The sequence below is a fragment of the Scyliorhinus torazame genome, chromosome 3 (genome assembly GCF_047496885.1).
Source record: "Scyliorhinus torazame isolate Kashiwa2021f chromosome 3, sScyTor2.1, whole genome shotgun sequence".
In the NCBI taxonomy this organism is placed as follows: Eukaryota; Metazoa; Chordata; class Chondrichthyes; order Carcharhiniformes; family Scyliorhinidae; genus Scyliorhinus; species Scyliorhinus torazame.
In genome coordinates, this window is record NC_092709.1 from 236,652,889 (window position 1) to 236,678,936 (window position 26,048).

The 26,048-nt window shown below is 45.2% G+C and overlaps 1 protein-coding gene across 6 annotated transcripts in view; it reads right to left on the reverse strand.

Moving 5' to 3' along the window:
- The window catches only part of ddx4 (DEAD (Asp-Glu-Ala-Asp) box polypeptide 4), a 168,718-nt gene that overhangs the window by 28,020 nt on the left and 114,650 nt on the right, over positions 1-26,048 (reverse strand). For all 6 annotated transcript variants that reach the window (XM_072497023.1, XM_072497022.1, XM_072497018.1 and 3 more), the window contains exons 8-14: positions 22,414-22,470; positions 16,222-16,260; positions 11,027-11,169; positions 9,176-9,328; positions 8,387-8,541; positions 6,507-6,636; positions 1,895-2,061 (exon numbers count right to left, since the gene is read on the reverse strand). In XM_072497023.1, coding sequence (XP_072353124.1) covers positions 1,895-2,061; positions 6,507-6,636; positions 8,387-8,541; positions 9,176-9,328; positions 11,027-11,169; positions 16,222-16,260; positions 22,414-22,470 — 844 coding nt within the window. The remainder of the gene's footprint in view (positions 1-1,894; positions 2,062-6,506; positions 6,637-8,386; positions 8,542-9,175; positions 9,329-11,026; positions 11,170-16,221; positions 16,261-22,413; positions 22,471-26,048) is intronic.

Consider the following 26,048-nt stretch of genomic DNA (forward strand, 5'->3'; position numbering starts at 1 on the left):
GGGATGGGGGCGCCACCAGTGAGGCCAGCATTATTGCCCATCTCTCGTTGCCCTTCAAAACGGGTTGCTGTGTTGCCTTATTGAACCGCTCCAGTACCAGAGGTGTAGGTCCACCCACTGTGCTGTTAGGGAGTTCCAGGATTTTGCCCCAGCGACAGTGAAGGAACGACGATATATTTTGAAATCAGGATGATGAGCGATTTGGAGGGGGACCTACAGGTGGTGGGGTTTCCAGATATCTGCTGTTCTCGTCCTTCCAGATAGTAGTGGTCATGGGTTTGGAAGGTGTTGTCTAAGAAACCTTGGTGAGTTACTGCAGTGCATCTTGTAGATGGTACACACGGCTGCCACTGTTCGGTAGTGGAGGGGTTGAATGTTTGTGGAAGAGGAAGCAATCAAGCAGACTTCTTTGTCCTGGATGGTGTGGAGCGTCTGGAGTGTTGTTGGAGCTGCACTCATCCAGGGAAGTGGAGTGTATCCTATAACACTCCTAACTTGTGCCTTGCAGATGGTGGACAGGCTTTGCAGGAGGGCAGAGTGGTAAGAAAGACAACAAGGTGATTTGCAATCAGCAGTCAAAAAAAGTTGTTTTTTTGTTTAAATATAAATTTAGAGTACCCAATTATTTTTTTCCAATTAAGGGGAAATTTAGTGTGGCCAATCCACCTACCCTGCACATCTTTGGGTTCTGGGGCTGAAACCCACACAGACACGGAGAGAACGTGCAAACTCCACATGGACAGTGACTCGGGGTCGGGATCGAACCCGGGACCTCTGCGCCGTAGGCAGCAGTGCTAACCACTGAGCCACCATGCCGCCCGAGTCAAAAAAGAAGTTTGGAAGTTTTACTTGCCAGCACAACTAGAGGACTTGGCAGAGAACAGCAAACAGACTTATCCTTTTAGGTTATTTTTCAAAAATATGCATTGCCTTTATTGTGCGACAAAGGGTGGATGCAGGGAAATACATATCCTGTTAAACTAGATCTCTTACTATCTAACCCCAAGATTAACCATTGTGGTAAACAATGTTGTGGACTTGAGGAACCAAATGGGTGCGGCAGGGAAGCTTTCTAATTTAACTCAAATTAGATCAACTTTGCCTCGACTCCTAGAAGAGTTCATCAAAAAGTATTTTTGAGCCAATAATCTTTTCCTAGAACATAAATACGATTGAACAAGTCTTCCTTGCTAGAATTCCTCCTTTTTAAATTTGTAATACCATGTTGCATCAGAAGTTTATAATTAAAATGCTCTGCACGGCATCCCCTCACTCGTTTAAAAATATTTTACCTCACCTTGCATCAGAATTGATTTAATGGGTGAACAAGTTGCATAATATAAATTAGTTTGAAAATAAGCATCACAATCATCTGTATTTCAGGTTAAAATTAGCATACATCATATTCATTATTTTATTTTAAATTTTGCAATCTGAACTTAACTATCTTTCTGAATATTGAAATCAACTTTGGGACTGAATTTCCTTAAGCAAACTCAGTTCAAACAAAGCCCACACATGGTTGTTACAAATTTGAATAGTTGTCCACCATGCTCAAAAGTAAACTGCAAGTCACATACGTAACGAAGAAAACTAAAGTTGGGCTTTGATTCAAATGTAGCCTGGATCTTCCTTCAGATTATCTATTTGACGTCTCCAAAACTACTATATTTATATTGAGTTAGGCTGGGAACATAATGGACAACAGATGGCTTTGAATCGGTTTTCTGCATTAAGGGGACTGCTGCCAAACCAAGACTACACAAAAGCCAACTTCATTTTGAAAAAGTAAACAAATTTAGCATTGCTAATTTGCCAATTTTATCCGAGCCATGATAGTTCAGTATAAACTTGAGCAGAGCAAACCTTCAAATTGCTAGGTTTTTCAATTTACCTCTGAATCTCTTCAGGAAAGGTGGCACTGAACATCAATGTCTGGCGGTTTTGTTTTGGTGGCATATCAAAGGAGCTGACTAGTTTCCGCATGTTAGGTTCAAATCCCATATCCAGCATTCGGTCTGCTTCATCCAAAACCAAGTACTGCACTTTACCAAGGCCCACCTAGAAATCATGAAAAAAAGTGATGAGTCTGAATTGAAATGCTGGTCTCATGTAAGGGCACAGGTAGCAAGAGGAACATCTGTCACCATATTAAACAACGACCTTCAATTGGAAAAAGAGTATGGAACACACCATCTTTAGAATCTCAGTGATAATTTTGCAAAAATCAGAGAGCCTGTTCGATTTTCAGGTCATCAATTTAACAAATCAGACAAATTCAATAAAAAGGCAGGAATTTTGCCACGTTACTGCCCAAATGGTGGGCTAAAGTCTATCCCCATACTTCCATGCTACAAAGAAAAGATGCACTGGGCTCATATTTCAACAGCTTATTAGCACTCCTCCTGCATTTCTCAACTTCTATTGAATATATTCTTATCAGCTATTGGATAAAAAAGAAAAATCACAGCCAGTTATCTTCCAAAGTTAGAATAACAATGGCCAATGTTTCTCCTCTTTTACACAGTGCAGAAGGAGGCCATTCGGCCCATCGTGTCTGCACTGACCCACTTAAGCCCTCACTTCCACCCTATCCCCAGAACCCAATAACCCTTCCTAACCTTTTTGGTCACTGAGGGCAATTTTACATGTCTAATCCACCTAACCTGCACATCTTTAGACTGTGGGAGGAAACCGGAGCACCCGGAAGAAACCCACGCAGACATGGGAAGAATGTGCAGACTCCGCAGAGACAGTGACCCAGCAGGGAATCGAACCTGGGACCCTGGCGCTGTGAAGCCACAGTGCTATCCACTTGTGCTACCGTGTTGGATATTACCAGGGATGATGTGGGACGACAGGAGGAGAAGTTTGGATTGTTCTTCTTAGTGCTGAAAACATCTCAGGAGATTTATTGGACGTGGTCAAAGTCATAAACAGTTACTTTTTTTTTTTAAAAATAAATGTAGAGTACCCAATTGTTTTGTTTTTTTCCCCCAATTAAGGGGCAATTTAGTGTGGCCAATCCACCTACCCTGCACATCTTTGGATTGTGGCGGTGAAACCCACGCAGACACGGAGAGAATGTGCAAACTCCACAGAGACAGTGACCCAGGGCCGGGATTCGAACCCGGGTCCTCCGAGCCGCAGTCCCATTGCTAACCACTGTGCCACATGCCGCCATTCTGGGTTGATTTTACTTTGGTCTGCTTGCGCCAAGGTTAGTAAAACCAATATTTCTTCCATTAAGGTTGGAGGTTCTAGTTTCTTGTGAACACAAGAAATTTTTTGTCCATTAAACAAGTGGGACCTGTACAAGGACAGGTTGCATCTAAACTGGAGGGGCACCGATATCCTGGCTGGGAGGTTTGCTAGAGTCACTCGGGAGGCTTTAAATTAGTATGGCAGAGGGGTGGGAACCAGAATGTTAGCTTAGGTGTAATAACTGAAAGGGAAAGAGAGAACCAAAATAACCCTCGGGTAGAGCAAAAAAGGTGACAAGTGTGAGAAGGATGGTGGTCAATGCAGGACTGTGTCGTACCCAATTGCGCGCAGTATACAGAACAAGGTAAATGAGCTTGTTGCACACATTGAAATTGGCCGGTACAATGTTGTGGGCATCACAGAGACGTGACTGCAAGGGGATCAGGGCTGGGATCTAAATATCCAAGGATATAGGTCCTATCGAAAGGACAGGCAGATAGGCAAAGGGGGCGGGGTTGCATTATTAGTAAGGAATGAAGTGAAATCGATAACAAGGAGCGATATAGGATCAGAAGGCATAGAATCTCTGTGGGTAGAGTTACGGAATTGCAAAGATAAAAAGACCCTGATGGAAATTATGTACAGAGCCCCTAGCAGCAGTCAGGATGTGGGGCAGAAAATAAATCAGGAGATAGAGAAAGCACTTAAAAAAGACAATATCACAATAATCATGGGGGACTTCAATATGCAGGTGGACTGGTAAAATCAGGTTGGCAGTGGATCCCAAGAAAAGGAATTTGTGGAATGTCTAAGAGATGTTTTTTTTTGGAGCAGCTTGTGACAGATCCTACTAGGGAACAGGCAATTCTAGATGTGGTGATGTGTAATGAGGCAGACTTGATTAGGGAACTTAAGGTGAAGGAATCCTTAGGGAGCAGTGACCACAATATGATAGAATTTACCCTGCAGTTTGAGAGGGAGAAGCTGCAATCAGATGTAACAGTATTACAATTAAATAAGGGTAACTACAAAGACATGAGGGAGGAGCTGGCCAGAGCTGATTGGAGAAGGAGCCTAACAGGGAAGACAGTGGAACAGCAATGGCAGGAGGTTTTGGGGTTATTCGGGAGGCACAACAGAAATTCATCCCAAGGAGGAGGAAACATGCTAAAGGGAGGACAAGGCATCATGGCTGACAAGGGAAGTCAAGGACAGCATAAAAGCTAAAGAAAAAGCATACAAAAAGTGGCAAGGATTAGTGGGAAGCCTTTAAAAGCGAGCAGAGGACAACTAAAAAAAAAGCAATAAGGAGGGAGAAGATGAAATTGGAGTGCAAGCTAGCTAGTAGTATAAACAAGATAGGAAGTTTTTTTCAATATATAAACGGTAAGAGAGGAAAAATAGACATTGGACCACTGGAAAATGTGACTGGAGAAGTAATAATAGGAAACAAAGAAATGGCAGAGGGAACTGAATAGTTACTTTACATCAGTCTTCATGGTAGAAGACACCAATGGGATGCCAGAGCTCCACGAGAATCAGGGGGCAGAGGTGAGTGCAGTGACCATCACTAAGGAGAAGATTCTGGGGAAACTGAAAAGGTCTGAAGGTGGATAAATTACCTGGACCAGATGGACTACACCCCAGGGATCTAAAAGCAATAGCTGAAGAGATTGTAGAGACATTAGTGATGAATCACTGGAGGCAGGAAGTGTCCCAGAAGACTGGAAAGTGGCTAATGTAACACCACTGTTTAAGAAGGGAGGAAGGCAGAAGACGGGAAATTATAAGCCGGTAAGCACGACTTTGATCATTGGTAAGATTTTAGAGTCCATTATTAAAGATGAAATCGCGGAGTACTTGGAAGTGCATGACAAAATAGGACTGAGTCAGCACGGCTTAATCAAGGGGAGATCATATCCGACAAATTTGTTAGAGTTCTTGGAGGAAGTAACAAGGAAGTTAGACAAAGGAGAACCAGTGGATGTGATTTATTTAGATTTCCAGAAGGACTTTGACAAAGTGCCATATAGGAATAGGAGACGATTATATACGTTAAGAGCCCATGGTGTTAAGGGTAAGATCCTGGCATGAATAGAGGATTAGCTGACTGGTAGAAGGCAAAGAGTGGGGATAAAGGGGCTTTTTCAGGATGGCAGCCGATGACTAGTGGAGTGCCTCAGGGGCCGGTGCTGGGACCACAACTTTTCACAACATACATTAATGATCTGGAAGGAAATGAAGGCACAGTTGCTAAGTTTGCAGATGATACAAAGGTCTGTAGAGGGACAGATAGTACTTAGGAAGCAAGGGGGCTGCAGGAGGACTTGGACAGACTAGGAGTGGGCAAAGAAGTGGCAAATGGAATACAATGTGGAAAAGTGTGAGGTTATGTATTTTTGGAAGGAGAAATGGACTATTTTCTAAATGGGGAAATGCTTAGGAAATCAGAAGCACAAAGGGACTTGGGAGTACTTGTTCACAATTCTCTTTAAGGTTAACGTGCAGGTTCAGTCAGCAGTTAGGAAGGCAAATGCAATGTTTGCATTCATGTTAAGAGGTCTAGAATACAAGAGCAGGGATGTACTTCAGACCCCATTTAGAGTATGGAGAGCAGTTTTGGGCCCGTATCTAAGGAAGGATGTGTTGGCCTTGGAAAGGGTCCAGAGAAGGTTCACAAGAATGATCCCCAGAATGAAGAGCTTGTCATATGAGGAATGGTCGGAGTTTAGAAGGATGATATTGGGGGGGGAAGGAAGAGAGAGAGAGAGAGAGAGAGAGAGAGAGAGAGAGAGCGAGAGAGAGCGAGAGAGAGAGAGAGCGAGAGCGAGAGAGAGAGAGGAGGATCTTATTGAAACTTTACAAGCTACTACGAGGCCTGGGTGGAGTGGACGTGGAAAGGACTTATAGGAAAAGCTAGAACCAGGGGACAAAATCTCAGACTAAAGGGACATTCCTTTAACAGAGAGGAGGAGGCATTCCTTCAGCTAGAGGCTGGTGAATCTGGGGAATTCTTTGCCGCAGAAGGCTGTGGAGGCCAAATAACAGCGTCTTTAAGACAGCGATATAGTTTCTTGATTAATGAGGGGATCAGGGGTTATGGGGAGAAAGCGATGAGGAAAATATCTGGTGGATCAGACTCGATGGGCCGAGTGGCCTAATTCTGCTCCCATGTCTTGTGATATGGTCTTAAATGCACAATCCATAATCACTCAGTCTCAACATGTTCAGCCCAGTTGTTCCACCACATGACTACATTGGCAAAAATTGCCAACACTCTTGACAGTAAATTTCATGCTTACTTTTCCTTTGGAGATCATATCTAAAAGTCTGCCAGGAGTGCCACACAATATATTACACCCTTGTAAAACCTGACGAATTTGATGGCCTGTACTCGTTCCTCCATAAACGACAACAGGTCTTACGATTGTTCTGCAATATTGAAAAAAAAACACAGGATTCATAAAATTAACGGAGGTGAAATATTAAGCAACTTTACACAACAATAAATTTTACAAAGCAAATTTCTTTGTTATCAATACAAAGTGCCTCAGAATGCATTAATTATTGTCCTGCTTTGTAAATGACCTGCACCTTCCTTCAGCCCAGTACTCTTTTTCCTCTCCCATTCTCAACTTGGCCTCTGCCAACAATGCCCAACACAAACTTCAAGAATAGGATCAACACCAATCATCAGAATTGTTGACAGAGGCCTGGCTCATGGGAATGGCCGACTTCCCTCATTTTTCAGGCTTTTGGTGTCTAACTGCTGCATGAAACTGCGTTATGGCATTATACTGAAGCATACTGTACTCTTTCAGCCAACTGAGCTAATCAGCCCCATGTTCTTTTTATATTTTTTTGTTGACACAAGGAGGGTGAAGTATTAATCTGGCTTAGTTGATACAAAGACGCACGGAGACAGCAACTCTAAAAAGACAATCCAACCTTGTTCAACACACAAGGGAGTGATTCAGGGCAGTTTCCAAATCACTAACTTTACACTGTTTGTGTGTTCATTAATGTACATTTGCAAAAATGGCTGCCAGTCCCCTCAGTTGGACATAATCTATCCAATCATTAGCTACAGATTACCTACATTGACCAATAAAATTAACTCTTGTGCATCTTGGTACTGCGTGATCCACTTGTGCTGATCATGGCCAGCTGGTGTTTGTCAAGGACCTCTTCTGCATCGTCCTTGATGCCTTACACAGACAACCCACTCTTTCCTACTGTCTCGGACTTGTGCCATTGCCTAATTAGCCAAGGCTGTTTGGAGCGGAGGATAAGGAATATTCCTGCTGAGCTGAACAGCCTGCATTCTGTAGGCATCTGCCCTTCCAAGGAATGTGATCAAGTCTGGTTGGTTTAAGTCCCATCATGCTTCGTGCACAATTCACTATCCTCGGTTCCCATACCCAGAAGTATGTGTGTGTTGTCTGGTACTCAGGTTTATGTTTCTTTGCTACTGATCCTGTTGCTCTTGTATATTCAGCAATCCAAGTATAAACGGTGTATGCTGGGTTATATACTACTGGTGTCTTACTTACTTTACCCACTTTCAAACATTCATTCCAGAGATGTGGTATTGGCAAGGCCTGGATTTATGACCCACCTTGAAGGGGTGCTATGCCTGCCTGAACCACTGAAGTCATTGTAGTGCAAATACCCCATAATGTTGTTAGGTAGGGAGTTCCAGAATTATTAACCAGAGACGATGAAGAAATGGTGATTCATGCCCATGCCCATACAGAGATTTTTGGAGGTGCCATTGCAGCCTTCTGGATGGTGATTTGGGGTTTGGGAGTGCTGCCATCTAAAAATCATTCCCACATATTAACTTCTTCCTAGATTAGTGCAAAGTTCTGCTTCCCCCTCTCCCTTCTCATTAGTCAATGATACTGAAATTATTAGAATAAAAGTAAAATACTGCAGATGCTGAAAATAGAAAAACTCAGCTCTGAAGTAGTTATACGAATTCAAAACATTTAACTACTTCTCTCCACAGATGCTGCCAAACCTGCTGAGCTTTTCCAGCATTTTCGGTTTTGAACATGCTTATCTTTTTATAATGTTCAGTTCTAATGGAACACAACCTTCTGCTCAGAAATATTCACTCCACAATGAGTATTTTGTCAGAAATTTAGTCCTTGTACAAATGTCTGTTTAATTTACTTACCCATAAGAAAATTTCCTAGCTTCCAGATATATCTGATTGATCAGCTCGCGCGTTGGAGCTACAATCACTACTTCTGGTTCTTGCAGTTCCTTGAATCGGCTGGATGCTGCATTCCCCCTCAGTAGCATCTCTATTATTGGCAACAGGAACGCAGCCTGTGACAATTACATACAAAACGTAGTCACAGATGGGTGTGCCATTATTGGGGGGGGGGGGGGGGGGGGGGGGGGAAAACGACTCATTCTTATAGGGGGGGGGGAGAGAACGACTCATTCTTATAATCCAGGAACTCGAGCGTGCCAGTGCATGTGTATTGAGCAAGGGCATTTACCTTGGAAAAGAGTGAAAGAGTGATTTGAATAAAGGTAATCATGAGAATGTGAAGAAAGAAGATTAGCCGCAATTTAAAAAGCTTTCTCCTTTACTTTCAAGGCAGCAATTTAATTTAAGATACATCACAGACAAATGTTCCCTCTGAATACACAGCAACCTGGAACGTACCATGTCAGCCGTCCACAAGTTACCCAGTTTAGAATAGCACATTAATGCTGGTGCATAGTAAAGTTAAAAAGCTATTCCACACTGAAATACACAGGTCACACACAAAAAAGGCACTGATTAGATGGTAGCAATCACTGCTCAGAAGCTACTCTTCATGAGCTAGTACAGATAATATGCATTAGAAATAAAGATCAGGAATAGGATTGTCAGCTATTTTACTCCTTTCCCAATTCAAGAATGCCAAAATATTAATTACATATATATATATAAATAATTTCTACCACTCACTGTTTTTCCAGACCCAGTTTGGGCACAGGCCATCAAATCCCGTCCAGAAAGCACAATTGGAATTCCATGTTTCTGAACTGGTGTAGGTTTCAGATACCCTGCCTTATTTATATTCTTGTTCAAAGTTTCACACAGTTGAGCTTCACCAAATGACTAGAAGGAAACAAAAAAATGACATGCTTTAGTAATTGGTCTTTCTAAAATGGAATTTAAATTACTGTGTGCAAACCTTGAGAATTCTTTAGCTCTATTATGTAGCAATTAAGAAACTTCTGAATACAAAATACATTGCTGTGACTGGAAGCAGAGGAAAGCCTTAGGTAACAGGATAATATATAGACAGGCTAGTCAGGTGGGCAGAACAGTGGAAAATTGAATTTAACCTTGAAAATAAAAGTGTGAGGTGATGCAGTTTTTTTTTGGGGGGGGGGGGGGGAAGAGAAGAGAACTAATGAGGCAAAGGAATACACAATGAATGGTAGGATGCCAGGAAGTACAAAGGACCTGAGGGATCTTGGTATGCATGTCCAAACACTGCTAAAGGCAGCAGGACAGGTAGATCAGGCATATAGAATACTTGTCTTTATTAATCAAAGCCACAGAATATTAGAGCAGGGAGATTATGATGGACCTATATAATACAAGCTAGAGTACTTTGTGCCGTTCTGGTCACTACACCACAGGAAAGATACGATTGCACTAGAAAGGGTGCAGAGATTGACCAGAATGTTGCCTAGGCTGGAGTGTTTGAACTATAAAGAGGGCGGTTAGGTTGGGGTTGATTTCCTCAGAGCAGAGAAGGACCTCATCAAGCGATACAAAATTATCTAGGAGGAAACTTTTCCTCTTAGTAGATAGGTCAAAACCAGTGGGAATAGATTTAACATAAGAGGCTTCGGCAAGGGCTCAGGGGACTGGTCCAAGGGTGTCCAGATTGGATAATCTGTATACAACGAGAATAAGAATCTACGGTGCACTCCCTTGTAGGAGGCTAGAACAAGGGGGCAGTTTAAAAATAAAAAGGGGTTTCCCATTTAAGATGGAGAGGAGGGGCAGCATGGTGGCACAGTGGTTAGCACTGCTGCCTCACGGCACAGAGGTCCTAGGTTCAATTCCGGCCCTGGATCACTGCCAGTGTGCAGTTTGCACATTCTCCCAGTGTTTGCGTGGGTGTCGCCTCTACAACCCAAAGAGGTTCAGGGTAGGTGGATTGGCCACACTAAATTGCCCCTTAATTGGAAAAAATAAATTGGGTACTTAAATTTTATTTTTTTTTTTTTAAAATGGAGATGAGAAATCTTCTCTTGGTGGCGCCCATGAAAATTTTTAAAGGGAGAGTTACTAACAATGGAGTCAAAAGTTCTCAGAATGTAGAGTTGAGGCCATAATCAGATCAGCCATAATTGTCTCAAAATCTAGACAGCGAGTGCTGGCGGAATAGGGTCAAGTGGTTGAAGCCGATTCATACTTGTGCAATTGCACAACCTCCCATAATCAAAACAGCCTGCCAGCACTCACGGTCTAGACTGGTGTACTGGGAGAGATACCATAGGACTGCAGTACTAATAATTAGCAAAATATTTATTTCCTGCACAGACAAACATGTCCAACATTTACACAATAGGTCACTGCTCAATTTGAACACAATCCCAGAGGAACATGGGAAAAACCATAACAGTGAAAGTCTAAGTTTTTAAATGAGTCAACTCTTGGGTCTAGGCTTGTTGCAGAAAAGTCAACTTCCTAACCAAGGAATTTTTGCATCATTTACCAGGGCAACATTTACATGATCTGCAAATCGATAGTTAGCATAATCAGCCCAGCAGGACCAGAAGAAATTTTGATACCAACCAGTATTGCAGGTGGAACATTGAATCCGGAAACATCCACAAGAATGTCATCATATTTATCGAAGTTAATGCCAGTCTGATAACGGGCAAAGATGGCATTTTCATCTTCAGGTGGTGGAGGAGGAACATAAGTCACTTTGGGGACTTTAAAGAAATAAATCAATTAGATTTAGATTGATACATTTGAAGTCTGAATACCTATTGTAGTTAATAATGGAATGCTATCTAGGCAGAATATTTTTCTTTTGGGCATGGGCCTAAAAAACAAATAAAAGATTAATTTATGCAAATTAAAACCAGTTAGATACAAATATAATGGAGAATCGCCAAGTGCTTGCAACCATTTATCAGAACAGCAATTTTCACAAAGCAATAATGAGAGGAGTGCTGGAAAAGGAAAGGGTTAACAATATTTTCATATCTTCTTGCATTGTGTTTGAAAAGGAACAGGAATCCATTGGCCTATTTGAAAAACAAATGTAATTTCATAACACCCAACCTGGCCTCACATCAAGATAAATACCATCTGGCTGCCGATTTATTCTGAAAAGCAGTTTTTTGGTGTTTTTTTTTTTTTTAATGTCCCCAGTCTGATTAGGAGCCCCAGAGTCGCATGATGGGGGAAGGCTTAATCTTTCAGGTTGTCCAACTGTGCCCCCTATGCAGAATCCATTTGGTATATTGCAATTCTTCCACCTATTGTGCCATCAGCCATCAACAAAAATTGTTCAAGGGCTTCAAGGAGCCATCCAAAATAGCCTTCTAGATTGGATTCAGGTTGGTGGTATCATGTTGGTCAGATGGGTCTAGATAGTTAAGTAATTGTGGAGGCAGCTGCACATTTCTCTTCAACAGACAAATGAGCAAAATCTGTAATATAGTACGGAATTTAGCATTGCATGTACCAGGAGATTTCTATTTATGATCTCTGGTTGAACGGAGTGAACTAAAAGCAGAGAGGAGAAATAACTGTGAAAGACTGCCAAAAAGTGGGAATTGTTGTTCCAGAAGATCAGGATTGAGACCGAACGCAGTGGATGCTGGAAACCTGAAATACAAACAGAAAATGCATGAAAATCCCAAGCAGGTCTGGCAGCAGAGAGAACAGTATAAAAGCCATCACATTTCTCCCTCATACAGATTTGAAACGTGAACTCGGTTTTCCTCTCTCCACAGATATTGCCAGTCTGGAGTTTTCTAGCATTTAAACATTGAGATTGAGATTACGGTGGTTCACAATTTGCATGAACAATTTGGAATTGGGAATCAAATGGGACATTTCAAAATTTGCTAATGTCAAATTAAGGTTCTTTTTTATTTGGTCAACCACTCCTTCCAATTCCTATGTACTTTTGAGAATCAGCCCAACAAAAACAGCAATGTAGTAGGATTTAAATAGCAAGTCCTTTAGCACAGCTGCCTCACGGCACCGAGGTCCAGGTTCGATTCCGGCTCTGGGTCACTGCCCGTGTAGAGTTTGCACATTCTGGTGTTTGCGTGGGTTTCGCCCCCACAACCCAAAGATGTGCAGGTTAGCTGGATTGGCCACGTTATATTGCCCTTTAATTGCAAAAATGATTTAGGTACTTAAAATTTTTTTTAACAAATAACTTTTAAACTTGCCTTTTGGGCAAGGTACTAAATCTTTTTTTTTTCCCTCCATAGAATTGACATTGCAGAAGGAGGCCATTCGGCCCATCGAGTCTGCATGGCCCTTGGAAAGAGCACCCTACTCAAACCCACGCCTCCACCCTATGCCCGTAACTACACCTAACCTTTTTAAACACTGTGGGGAAATCCATCTAACCTGCAAATCTTTGCATTGTGGGAGGAAAGGCAAACCCACGGGGAGAAAGTGCAAACTCCACAGTCATCCGAGGCCATAATTGAACCTGGGACCCGGGAGCTGTGAGGCAGTGCCAACCACTGTGCCACCATTGTGGGTGGAAACCGGAGCACCCGGAGGAAACCCATGCAGACATGGGGAGAATGTGCAGACTCCGCACAGCCAGTGGCCCAAGTCGGGAATCGAACCCGGGTTCCTAGCAATGTGAAGCAAAAGTGCTAAACACTGTTCTTTTACTAATGTTGTGGCTAATGTCTACAGGAAAAGAATTAAACGACTGAAAAAAAAAAAGTTATGCTAGCTGGTATCAATCCTTGGTCAGACCACATTTGGAGTACGGTCCTCGATTTTGCAATAAAGGATATTAAAAAGGTACAAGAGGGGTACCAGCAAGTTATTTGAGTGACACCCAAGAACGGAGCACTGCGCACTTACACCTGTCAGGAGATATTGACAGGCTGGGGATTTTCCTCCAGAAAGAATTGACAGGTGGTCTGATGGAGTTCTTGATGAGAAATAATCAGAATTGTCAGTACAAAAAGGTTAATAGATGAGATCTTGGAGGTAGACAGGAGGTATGCAGAGGATGTGGTTCCAACACTTTTGGAAACAAGAGGAGAGTTGCAGGCGAGCTTTTATCGAATATCCACAAGGAAGATCGTGTGCCAATTGAGGTGGGCAAGGGGAGAAGGCAGGGCGCATGCTGGCAGGCCAACTTCGGAGGGAGGCAGCGGCAAGGGAAATTGTTCAGGTGCGTGATAGGACAGGAAAGTTGGTTGTGGCTATGGGTGAGGTTAATAGGGTGTTTGAGGAGTTTTAGGAGAGGTTGCATAGGTCGGAGCCACTGGGGGATACAGAAATTCCTGGATGGTTTGGAGTACGAGAGGTTGGGAGAGGAGGATAGGGTCACATTGGATAGGGCGATAGGGGAGCAGGAGATAAAGGAAGTGATTGGGAGGACGCAGTCGGGGAAAGCAGCAGGGCCAGATGGGTTTCTGGTGGAGTACTGTGGCTGGGATTAGGACGGTGGTGCTGCAGAGAGGACAGCAGTCAGGGGGGTTGGGTCTCCCGAATTTACGGTGGGCAGCGAATGCTGAAAAGGTGAGGAGCTGGTCCGGGGGGTGGGGAAACATGACTCCCAGTGGGTTACAATGGAAGTGAGTCTGTGCAGGGGGTCGGGGTTGATGGTGTTGGCCCCAGCGCCGCTTTGATGGCCCCAGGAAAATATTCAGGGAGTCCAGTGACGGTGAAGGGCAGTTGCGCCAGCACGGTGGGCGGGGTCAAGGGACATGCCGATTCAAGAGAGCCATCGGTTAAGTTTTCAGAGATGGGAGGATAGGGGAGTTAGGGTATTAAAGGATCGGTTTCGGGGGGGGGGGGGGGTGTGGAGGTGTTTCGACATGTGCAGGTTCACGATTTCGCCAGGAAGAAGCTACAGCTAATTCAGGGTGTTTGATCAGCCGGGGTTGGAAGAGTGTGCGGAAGCAGATGTCTTAGCCTTCGTCTCGCTGATTGCCCAAAGGCAGGTCCCTGTTGGGGTGGGTCAGCCTCTCCTCCCTGTGCAACTTGCTGGAGTTCTTAACGCTCGAGAAAGTGAAGTTCAAGTTGAGGGGAAGGATGGAAGGGTTCTACAACTCATGGGCTTTCTTTATCATGCATTTTCAAGAACTGGGTGACATTGAACATAAGGGAGGGGGGTTCGGACTGTATAGGTTATTTGTGATTATGTATGGGAGGATGGTGGATTCTTGATTCTTTTTCTTTCGTGTTCTGTATTTAAAATGTTGGGAACTGTTGGCCAGGGGATTGCCATTGTATTTGTTATTGTTGGTGGGTGTAAATTTGCCGAAGATGTGAAAAAGGAGAATAAAAATAGATATATTTTTGAAATTGTCAATCCAAAAGTTAGAGACCTCCTTTAGCCAGAGCAGTTGGAAGTTACCACAAGTCCCAAGATATCAATGCAGGAGTTTCTCAGTGCAGGTTCCTCAGCCCAACCACCTTCAACTACTTCAAATGAAACTTGACTTCTGACTCTATGATGGAGTTAAGTGTGAAGTCATTGCAAAATGTTTAGTACCTTTTTGATTCCTCAGATACAAGTAGTCCATGCCTATATGCAGCAAGAACAGGACAACATTCAGGTTTGGGCTGCTAAGTGGTAAGCAACATTCACACCGCTCAAGTGATATTCAGTAGCATTACCATCACAGAGTCCCCATGATTAGCATCTTGGGTATCATCATGGATTAGAAACTGAACCGGGCCACTCAAATACAATCAGCCATAATAACAGGCAAAGTTGTATTAACGTACAAGATGAAGGCCGATAAGCTTATAAAAGAGAAGGGAGTATAGAAGCTAATGCCTAGACATTTCTAGCCAAATTCCTAGGTGTGCACATCACCAAGAATCTGCCCTAGTGCACCCACATTGGCGCTACCACCAAGAAAGCACAACAGCACCTATACTTCCTCAGGAAACTAAGGAAATTCGGCATGTCCACATTAACCCTTACCAACTTTTACAGATGCACCATAGAAAGCATCCCACCTGGCTGCATCACAGCCTGGTATGGCAACTGCTTGGCCCAAGACCATAAGAGACTTCAGAGAGTCGTGAACACCGCCCAGTCCATCATACGAACCCGCCTCCCACCCATTGAGTATCTACACCTCCCGCTGCCTTGGAAAGTGGGCAGCATAATCAAAGACCCCTCCCACCTGACTTACTCACACTTCCAATATCTTCCATCGGGCAGGAGATACAAAAGTCTGAGAACACACACAAACAGAGTCAAAAACAGCTTCGTCCTCGCTGTTACCAGACTCCTAAACAATCATCTTATGGACTGACCCAATTAATACTTCACTCCTGTATGCTTCACCCGATGCCGGTGTTTGTGTTGCCCTATTGTGTTTTATTTCCACATACTAAATGATCTATTTGAGCTGCTCGCAGAAAAATACTTTTCACTGTACCTCGGTACACATGACAATAAACAAATCCAAATCCACTTTGCCAACATATTTGAAAGTGTATGCTTAGGAACTGCAATTTGCCATAACCCCTGCATTAAAAGTTCCACCCAACAAAAATAAATTATCTGCTGTGTAATAGATCCATCACAAAAGGCATTCAGCACCTCGCAGGAGGTGATGAAATCACGGGAGGCAGTGGCCAAATTACAATGGTAAAGTGGAGCATATTACATTAAATGTACCAAAATGAAAATATGAATATGAAATGAAAGGAAAATTTACGACTTTAAAAACATCACGGCAACCAAAAAAAAATTCATGCAATTTCCCAAAAATGTTAATGCTATTTCCCTTTGAAAACATGATTACCTTGATTTTTGTCATCTTCATCACCAGAATTCCAACGACCTTAAAAGAAACATACAACTTATTATATATAACATATTCACTCCCAAAGTCAACCAATTGAGCATAACTTTGTTGCTATAAATTGAAGAGTTTTGAAAAGAGTTATTAGGAAGCCAATACTCCTGGTGGTTGGGAAATCATCGGTGTTCAATGATAGAGACCTAGGAGCACAAATAAGCCATTCAGGGACTTCCGGGTGCGGCGATGACCAGCTGAGTCGCACGTTTCGGCAGCTCCCTGTGAAACGGACTTTTGGGCTCTTGATAGGAGCCCCAACGGCAATTTTGACGGCTAAAAACACTGTGCGGTAAACCAGAAGGGAATCCCCCCTGGATACAGATGGAAAAAGGAGGAGAGAGTGGCCGGATTGCAGTGGATCCTTTAGAACAGCGGCAAGGAAGGCAAGCAAAAACCAAGATGGCGTCGGAAGGTGGCAGTTTAACATGGGGCCCTGAACAACAAGAGTTCTTGAAATGCTGCGTGGAAGAGATCAAAAAGGAAATGAAGAAAGAGCTGTTGGCCCCGATACTACAGGCAATCGAAGGGCTAAAGGAGGAACAAAAGACCCAGGAGCGGGAGCTTCGGGTCGTGAAGGCAAAGGCAGCCGAGAATGAGGACGATATACAGGGCCTGGTGGTGAAGACGGAGATGCAGGAGGCACATCAGAAACGATGTGTGGAAAGGTTGGAGGCACTGGAAAACAACGCAAGGAGGAACAACCTGAGGATTCTTGGTCTTCCTGAAGGTGTGGAGGGAGCGGACGTCGGGGCATATGTGAGCACGATGCTGCACTCATTAATGGGAGCGGAGGCCCCGGCGGGTCCGTTGGAGGTGGAGGGAGCATACCGAGTGATGGCGCGAGGACCGAGAGCAGGAGAAATTCCCAGAGCCATAGTGGTGAGATTCCTCCGTTTTAAGGATAGAGAAATGGTCCTTAGATGGGCGAAGAAAACTCGGAGCAGTAAATGGGAGAACGCGGTGATCCGCGTTTATCAAGACTGGAGTGCGGAGGTGGCGAGAAGGAGGGCGAGCTTTAATCGGGCCAAGGCGGTGCTTCATAAAAAGATGATAAAATTTGGAATGCTGCAACCGGCAAGACTGTGGGTCACATATCGAGGGAGGCACCACTACTTTGAGACGGCGGATGAAGCGTGGACTTTTATTGTGGAAGAAAAACTGGAATGAGCGGGTTATTAAAAAGAACGTTCGAACAAAGTGGTGGGGCGAATGTGGGGGGCAAAGAGGGGTTTTATGTACTAATCCTGCGATGTGGTAACTTTTCTCTCTCCCACAGGTGGTGATGGGGGGAGGAGGGGAGGTGGAGGAGATGGGGCGTTGGCCATTGGGGGCGGGGCCAAGGGAGAAGCGCGGGCTTGGTTCCCGCGCTATGATAATCATGGCGGGAATAGAGAAGCAGGAAGGAGGGGGCGTCGCACGGTGCAAGCCGAGGTCACGGGGGGAAGCCGAGGTCAGCCAGAGTTTGCTGACTTCTGGGAGCAACATGGGGGGAGTAATTACGCTAGCGGGGGATCGAGCGGGGGGGGTGGGAGGGGGGAATTACTGGGTTGCTGCTGCTGGGGAGAGGGGGGAGCTGGTATGGGAGAGGATGGGCGGGGGGGCACCGCCTGGGGGAGATACAGCTGCGTGGGAACCGGGTGAGGAGCTGGAAAAAGGTGATGGCTAATCGACAAGGGGGGGGGTAGGAAGCCCCCCAACTCGGCTGATCACGTGGAACGTGAGAGGGCTGAACGGGCCGATAAAGAGGGCACGGGTACTCGCACACCTTAAGAAACTTAAGGCAGATGTGGTTATGTTACAGGAAACGCACCTGAAACTGATAGACCAGGTTAGGCTACGCAAAGGATGGGTGGGGCAGGTGTTCCATTCGGGGCTAGATGCGAAAAACAGGGGGGTGGCTATATTAGTGGGGAAGCGGGTAATGTTCGAGGCAAAGACTATAGTGGCGGATAACGGGGGCAGATACGTGATGGTGAGTGGCAAACTACAGGGGGAGACGGTGGTTTTGGTAAACGTATATGCCCCGAACTGGGATGATGCCAATTTTATGAGGCGGATGCTAGGACGCATTCCGGACCTAGAGATGGGAAAGCTGATAATGGGGGGAGATTTTAATACGGTGTTGGAACCAGGGCTGGATAGGTCGAAGTCCAGGACTGGAAGGAGGCCGGCAGCAGCCAAGGTACTTAAAGATTTTATGGAGCAGATGGGAGGTGTAGACCCGTGGAGATTTAGCAGACCTAGGAGTAAGGAGTTCTCGTTTTTCTCCTATGTCCATAAAGTCTACTCGCGAATAGACTTTTTTGTGCTGGGTAGGGCATTGATCCCCAAGGTGAGGGGAACGGAGTATACGGCTATAGCCATATCGGATCACGCTCCACACTGGGTGGACTTGGAGATAGGGGAGGAAACAGGAGGGCGCCCACCCTGGAGAATGGACATGGGACTAATGGCAGATGAGGGGGTGTGTCTAAGGGTGAGGGGGTGCATTGAAAAGTACTTGGAACTCAATGATAATGGGGAGGTCCAGGTGGGAGTGGTCTGGGAGGCGTTGAAGGCGGTGGTTAGAGGGGAGCTGATATCAATAAGGGCACATAAAGGGAAGCAGGAGAGTAAGGAACGGGAGCGGTTGCTGCAAGAACTTTTGAGGGTGGACAGACAATATGCGGAAGCACCGGAGGAGGGACTGTACAGGGAAAGGCAAAGGCTACATGTAGAATTTGACTTGCTGACTACGGGCACTGCAGAGGCACAATGGAGGAAGGCACAGGGTGTACAGTACGAATATGGGGAGAAGGCGAGCAGGTTGCTGGCACACCAATTGAGGAAAAGGGGAGCAGCGAGGGAAATAGGGGGAGTGAGGGATGAGGAAGGAGAGATGGAGCGGGGAGCGGAGAGAGAGTGAATGGAGTGTTCAAGACATTTTATAAAAAATTATATGAAGCTCAACCCCCGGATGGGAGGGAGAGAATGATGGGCTTCTTGGATCGGCTGGAATTTCCCAAGGTGGAAGAGCAGGAAAGGGTGGGACTGGGAGCACAGATCGAGGTAGAAGAAGTGGTGAAAGGAATTAGGAGCATGCAGGCGGGAAAGGCCCCGGGACCGGATGGATTCCCAGTCGAATTCTATAGAAAATATGTGGACTTGCTCGCCCCGGTACTGACGAGGACTTTTAATGAGGCAAAGGAAAGGGGACAACTGCCCCCGACTATGTCTGAAGCAACGATATCGCTTCTCTTAAAGAAGGAAAAGGACCCGCTACAATGCGGGTCCTATAGACCTATTTCCCTCCTAAATGTAGATGCCAAGGTCCTGGCCAAGGTAATGGCAATGAGAATAGAGGAATGTGTCCCGGGGGTGGTCCACGAGGACCAAACTGGGTTTCTGAAGGGGAGACAGCTGAACACGAATATACGGAGGTTGTTAGGGGTAATGATGATGGCCCCACCAGAGGGAGAAACGGAGATAGTAGTGGCGATGGATGCCGAGAAAGCATTTGATAGAGTGGAGTGGGATTATTTGTGGGAGGTGTTGAGGAGATTTGGTTTTGGAGAGGGGTATGTTAGATGGGTGCAGCTGTTGTATAGGGCCCCAGTGGCGAGCGTGGTCACAAATGGACGGGGATCTGCATATTTTCGGCTCCATAGAGGGACAAGGCAGGGATGCCCTCTGTCCCCATTATTGTTTGCACTGGCGATTGAGCCCCTGGCGATAGCGTTGAGGGGTTCCAAGAAGTGGAGGGGAGTACTTAGGGGAGGAGAAGAGCACCGGGTATCTTTGTATGCGGACGATTTGCTACTATACGTGGCGGACCCGGCGGAGGGGATGCCAGAAATAATGCGGATACTTGGGGAGTTTGGGGATTTTTCAGGGTATAAATTGAACATGGGGAAAAGTGAGTTGTTTGTGGTGCATCCAGGGGAGCAGAGTAGAGAAATAGAGGACCTACCGTTGAGGAAGGTAACAAGGGACTTTCGTTACCTGGGGATCCAGATAGCTAAGAATTGGGGCACATTGCATAGGTTAAATTTAACGCGGTTGGTGGAACAGATGGAGGAGGATTTCAAGAGATGGGATATGGTATCCCTGTCAATGGCAGGGAGGGTGCAGGCGGTTAAGATGGTGGTCCTCCCGAGATTCCTCTTTGTGTTTCAGTGCCTCCCGGTGGTGATCACGAAGGCTTTTTTTTTTTTAAAAAGGATTGAAAAGAGCATCATGGGTTGTGTGGGCCGGGAAGACCCCGAGAGTGAGGAAGGGATTCTTACAGCGTAGCAGGGATAGGGGGGGGCTGGCACTACCGAGCCTAAGTGAGTATTATTGGGCCGCTAATATTTCAATGGTGAGTAAGTGGATGGGAGAGGAGGAGGGAGCGGCGTGGAAGAGATTAGAGAGGGCGTCCTGTAGGGGGACTAGCCGACAGGCTATGGTGACAGCCCCATTGCCGTTCTCACCGAGGAACTACACCACAAGCCCGGTGGTGGTGGCTACACTGAAGATTTGGGGACAGTGGAGACGGCATAGGGGAAAGACTGGAGCCTTGGGGGGGTCCCCGATAAGAAACAACCATAGGTTTGCCCCGGGGGGAATGGATGGGGGATATGGAATGTGGCAAAGAGCAGGAATAACGCAACTGAAAGATCTGTTTGTGGATGGGAAGTTCGCGAGTCTGGGAGCGCTGACCGAGAAATATGGGTTGCCCCAAGGGAATGCATTCAGGTATATGCAACTGAGGGCTTTTGCGAGGCAACAGGTGAGGGAATTCCTGCAGCTCCCGACACAAGAGGTGCAGGACAGAGTGATCTCAAAGACATGGGTGGGGGATGGTAAGGTGTCAGATATATATAGGGAAATGAGGGACAAAGGGGAGACTATGGTAGATGAACTAAAAGGGAAATGGGAAGAAGAGCTGGGGGAGGAGATCGAGGAGGGGCTGTGGGCAGATGCCCTAAGCAGGGTAAACTCGTCGTCCTCGTGTGCCAGGCTAAGCCTGATTCAGTTTAAGGTATTACACAGGGCACATATGACTGGAGCACGGCTCAGTAAATTTTTTGGGGTGGAGGATAGGTGTGCGAGGTGCTCGAGAAGCCCAGCGAATCATACCCATATGTTTTGGTCATGCCCGGCACTACAGGGGTTTTGGATGGGGGTGACAAAGGTGCTTTCAAAAGTAGTAGGAGTCCGGGTCGAACCAAGCTGGGGGTTGGCTATATTTGGGGTTGCACAAGAGCCAGGAGTGCAGGAGGCGAGAGAGGCCGATGTTTTGGCCTTTGCTTCCCTAGTAGCCCGGCGCAGGATATTGCTAATGTGGAAAGAAGCCAAGCCCCCGGGGGTGGAGACCTGGATAAATGACATGGCGGGGTTTATAAAGCTAGAGCGGATTAAGTTCGTCCTAAGGGGGTCGGCTCAAGGGTTCACCAGGCGGTGGCAACCGTTCGTCGAATACCTCGCAGAAAGATCGACGGAATGGGAAAAAGAAGGCAGCAGCAGCCCAGGATCGGGGGGGGGGGAGGAACCAGAAGGACTCTCAGGGTTGTTAATATATACTGTATAGTATGTATAGGTCGTTGCTACAGATAATTATATATTGGACTGTTAAATTATATTTTTGGAGAGTGTTACTTGTGACAAGGCAGTTGCCAATTAGGGCTAGTTTTCATTTTTGTTATTTATTATTTATTCATTTTTGTTTATAAAATAGGTCATTGTTATTTGTGTTGTTATAATATTGTGTAAAGGATGCACAATGTACTGTGTTGGTTGACCAAAAATTTTCAATCAAATATTTAATTTAAAAAAAACAAATAAGCCATTCAGCCCATCGTGTCTGCCCTGCCATTTAATGAGATCATGACTGAATGATTATCAAGTTAAAATTATCAGAGTGCAGCAGGTGAGGAGAATATCTTAAAAGAGTTACTGGAACATGGAATCTGCTGCTCCTGACAGTGCTTCAGTCAAGAGCATTACATAATTTAAGGGAAAACCAGGTAAATATTGAAAACAGAGGAAAGCACAACGCCAGGGGAGAAATTGGGTCACTGAGATTAATTTTAGCCAGCTCTATGAAACAGCCAAAGAGATTTGTTGGCCACCTCCTATGCTGTAAACATCCATGCTACTGAATAAACAGCTCACCTGCCAGTCTAGACGTAGATCCAGAAAAGGGCTCTTCATTTCTACCTTGGTAACCACCTGCAAATCAATTTCAAAAAGGATGAACTTCAATTCACTAATTTGGAAACTAGGCAAATACAGTATTAAACTGCAAATCATAACCAGAACTTTTGAAGGGTCATCCTTGACCTGCAATGTTAACTTCTCTCCACACATGCTGCTTGACCCATTGTTTTAGACTTCCAAAATCTGCAGCATTTGACTTTTTAAAATCATACCCGGGAACAGGCTTTTGTGCATTGCTTCAGGGGATGAATGACAACATCTTAGTGTAGTACAGGGCTGGGTCACAGAAGTGATGTTAGATGGTACAAAATTGGACCCTCATATGGGGCAGTATGGTAGCACAGTGGTTAGCACTGTTGCTTCACAGCACCAGGGTCCAAGGTTCGATTCCTGGCTTGGGTCACTGTCTCTGCGGAGTATTCGCGTTCTCCGTGTCTGCGTGGGTTTCCTCCGGGTGCTCCGGTTTCCTCCCACAAGTCCCGAAAGACTTGCTGTTAGGTTATTTGGACATTCTGAATTCTCCCTCTATGTACCCGAAAAGATGCCAAAGTGTGGCGACTAGTGGCTTTTCACAGTAACTTCATTGCAGTGTTCGTGTTGATGCAAGCCTACTTGTGACAATAAAGATTATTATTCCTTCTGAGCATCACCTCCTTATGTAATTTTCTCATCTCAAGAAAGCATTCGCCTGGAAGGTTTCACACTTTGAGGATGTTTCTTGCATTTCTCTATAGGTTTCACCTCATCTGAGCTATTTGATTCGTGAATAATGTCTTACATGGGATACTATTTGAAGCTCTCATTTTGCCACCACTCTCGTTTGCACCACCTCCCTCCCACAACCCTTCAGGTATCACCAGGTGGAGGATAACGTGCCGTCTCATCTCAAATGAAAATGTGGATGGTGGATACTCTGTTGCAGAGTTTGTTAATGCTCAGTGCTCAGTCCATTCACAGCAGTCCTTTTGCCACAAGTTTCTGTTAACAAGGGATAGCACAAGGATGCATTTGATATTTCAAAGTTTCCCTTAGTTCTTTTGAAATCACGTTGGCTTCCAATTTTGATGGGTAACATTTTCTGAGCCCACAAATAAATCATGTAAATGGCAATTGACTTATCCACCCAAGAACACCACATCAATATTAGCCATCTTACTCGCTTTCCCATACCACTTCTCATTTCTTTTAAGCCCTGCAAGAAATTAGTCGTCGTTCTTCTCAGAATTCCAGAAATCTGAGATCCAGAAATAGCCCACCATGCTTCTTTGAGACTGGGGGGGGGGGGGGGGGGGGGGGGGGGAAGGAAAGCACCCGGAGGAAACCCACGCAGACAAACTGAGAATGTGCAAACTCTGCACGGACAGTGACCCAAGCCAGGAATGGAACCCAGGTTCCTGGCGCTATGAAGCAACAGTGCTAACCACTGTGCTACCATTTCATATCAGCAAAATGGACTTCCTCACAACAACAGGTGGAAGCCAGGTCAAACCAATTATTTTGCAAGTTAACCACTAACTAGTGATAGCTTCAAATTCAAAAAGATGGCAAGTATTGCAGGCTCAGACTCCTCAGGCAGGAAGGGCATGGGCGACCACTAGGCAGAACAAGAGAGAGTTAGATAGGCAGTAATTGGTACTTTAATTTTTATTTTTTTAAAGTAATAAGAGATGTTTCACTGCAATTGTATAGGGCATTGGTGATGCCACACCTGGAGTATTGTGTCCACTTCTGGTGTCCTTATCGGAGGAAAGATTATCGTCAGAAAGATGTTCTTGCTGTGGAGGGAATGTAGCGAAGGTTTACCAGGCTAAATCTTGGGCTGGGCTGTCATATGAGGCGAGACTAAGTTGGTTAAAATGATATTAATTGGAATTGGATTGGATTTGTTTATTGTCACGTGTACCGAGGTACAGTGAAAAGTATTTTTCTGCGAGCAGCTCAACAGATCATTAAGTACATGAGAAGAAAAGGGAATAAAAGAAAATACATAATAGGGCAACACAACATATACAATGTAACTACATAAGCACTGGCATCGGATGAAGCATACAGGGTGTAGTGTTAATGAGGTCAGTCCATAAGAGGGTCGTTTAGGAGTCTGGTGACAGTGGGGAAGAAGCTGTTTTTGAGTCTGTTCGTGCGTGTTCTCAGACTTCTGTATCTCCTGCCCGATGGAAGAAGTTGGAAGAGTGAGTAAGCCGGGTGGGAGGGATCTTTGATTATGCTGCCCGCTTTCCCCAGGCAGCAGGAGGTGTAGATGGAGTCAATGGATGGGAGGCAGGTTCGTGTGATGGACTGGGCGGTGTTCACAACTCTCTGAAGTTTCTTGCGGTCCTGGGCCGAGCAGTTGCCATACCAGGCTGTGATGCAGCCCGATAGGGTGCTTTCTATGGTGCATCTGTAAAAGTTGGTAAGAGTCAATGTGGACATGCCGCATTTCCTTAGTTTCCTGAGGAAGTATAGGCACTGTTGTGCTTTCTTGGTGGTAGCATCGACGTGGGTGGACCAGGACAGATTTTGAGATGTGCACCCCTAGGAATTTGAAACTGCTAACCATCTCCACCTCGGCCCCGTTGATGCTGACAGGGGTGTGTACAGTACTCTGCTTCCTGAAGTCAATGACCAGCTCTTTAGTTTTGCTGGTGCTGAGGGAGAGATTGTTGGTGCTACAGCACTCCACTAGGTTCTCCATTTCCCTCCTGTATTCGGACAGAGTGCGAGGGGGTCTCAAAGAAATATACAAAATTCTAACAGCATTAGAAGGGGTAGACTCAGAAAGAATGTTCCCGTTGGTTGGGGGGGTGGGGGGGGGGGGGGGGCGCAAAATTACAGGGTCATAGTCTTAAAAGGTTTATCCCTTATCCTCAAACGGAGGCGAGGAGAATTTTCTTCATCTAGAGAGAGAGTGGTGAATCTGTGGAATTCACTACCAAAGAAGTGGGGGCCAAAATGTTGTGTAATTTCAAGAAGTGTAATTTCAAGAAGGAATTAGATATGGGGCTAAATGGAAATTGTGTGGGGGGGGGCATGCAGTGAGGAAAGAAAAAGAGAACTTCAGAAATGGTTGTTAAAACTGAACTGCAATTAAGCACATATGCAAAATAAACAGATAAACTTGTGCTTCAAACTAGTTAATACAGTAGTGGTGTAGCTATGTAAAATGGCTAACTCCCGATTAGAATGGCCAAACCCCGATTTAAAATGGCGAACGGAAGAGGCTGATGGGAAAATCAGCCAATAGGACTCAAACAGACAGCTGCAGGTAAAACAGTGTATTCACCTCTGGGGAGGCCAGACAGAATCAATACCTGCAGCCAATAACACACCAGCCATCTGCATATAAATTAGGAATCCCTGGGAACAATATGCTACAAATTAGACACACAAAGCCAACCCAGACTTTTTGGCGCCAGCAGGAGCCGACACAAAGAGAATTGACTGACCACCTCGAAACCACCCATCGATCAAGGAATCACTCCAGCATTGGAGAATATCGAACCAAGTGATTGGGACCGAGTCCAATCGCTTGGAACCAGGTACAAAGTCCACCCCGAGAGGCGGGAAGCCCCTGGAGACTAAGAATAGGAGCC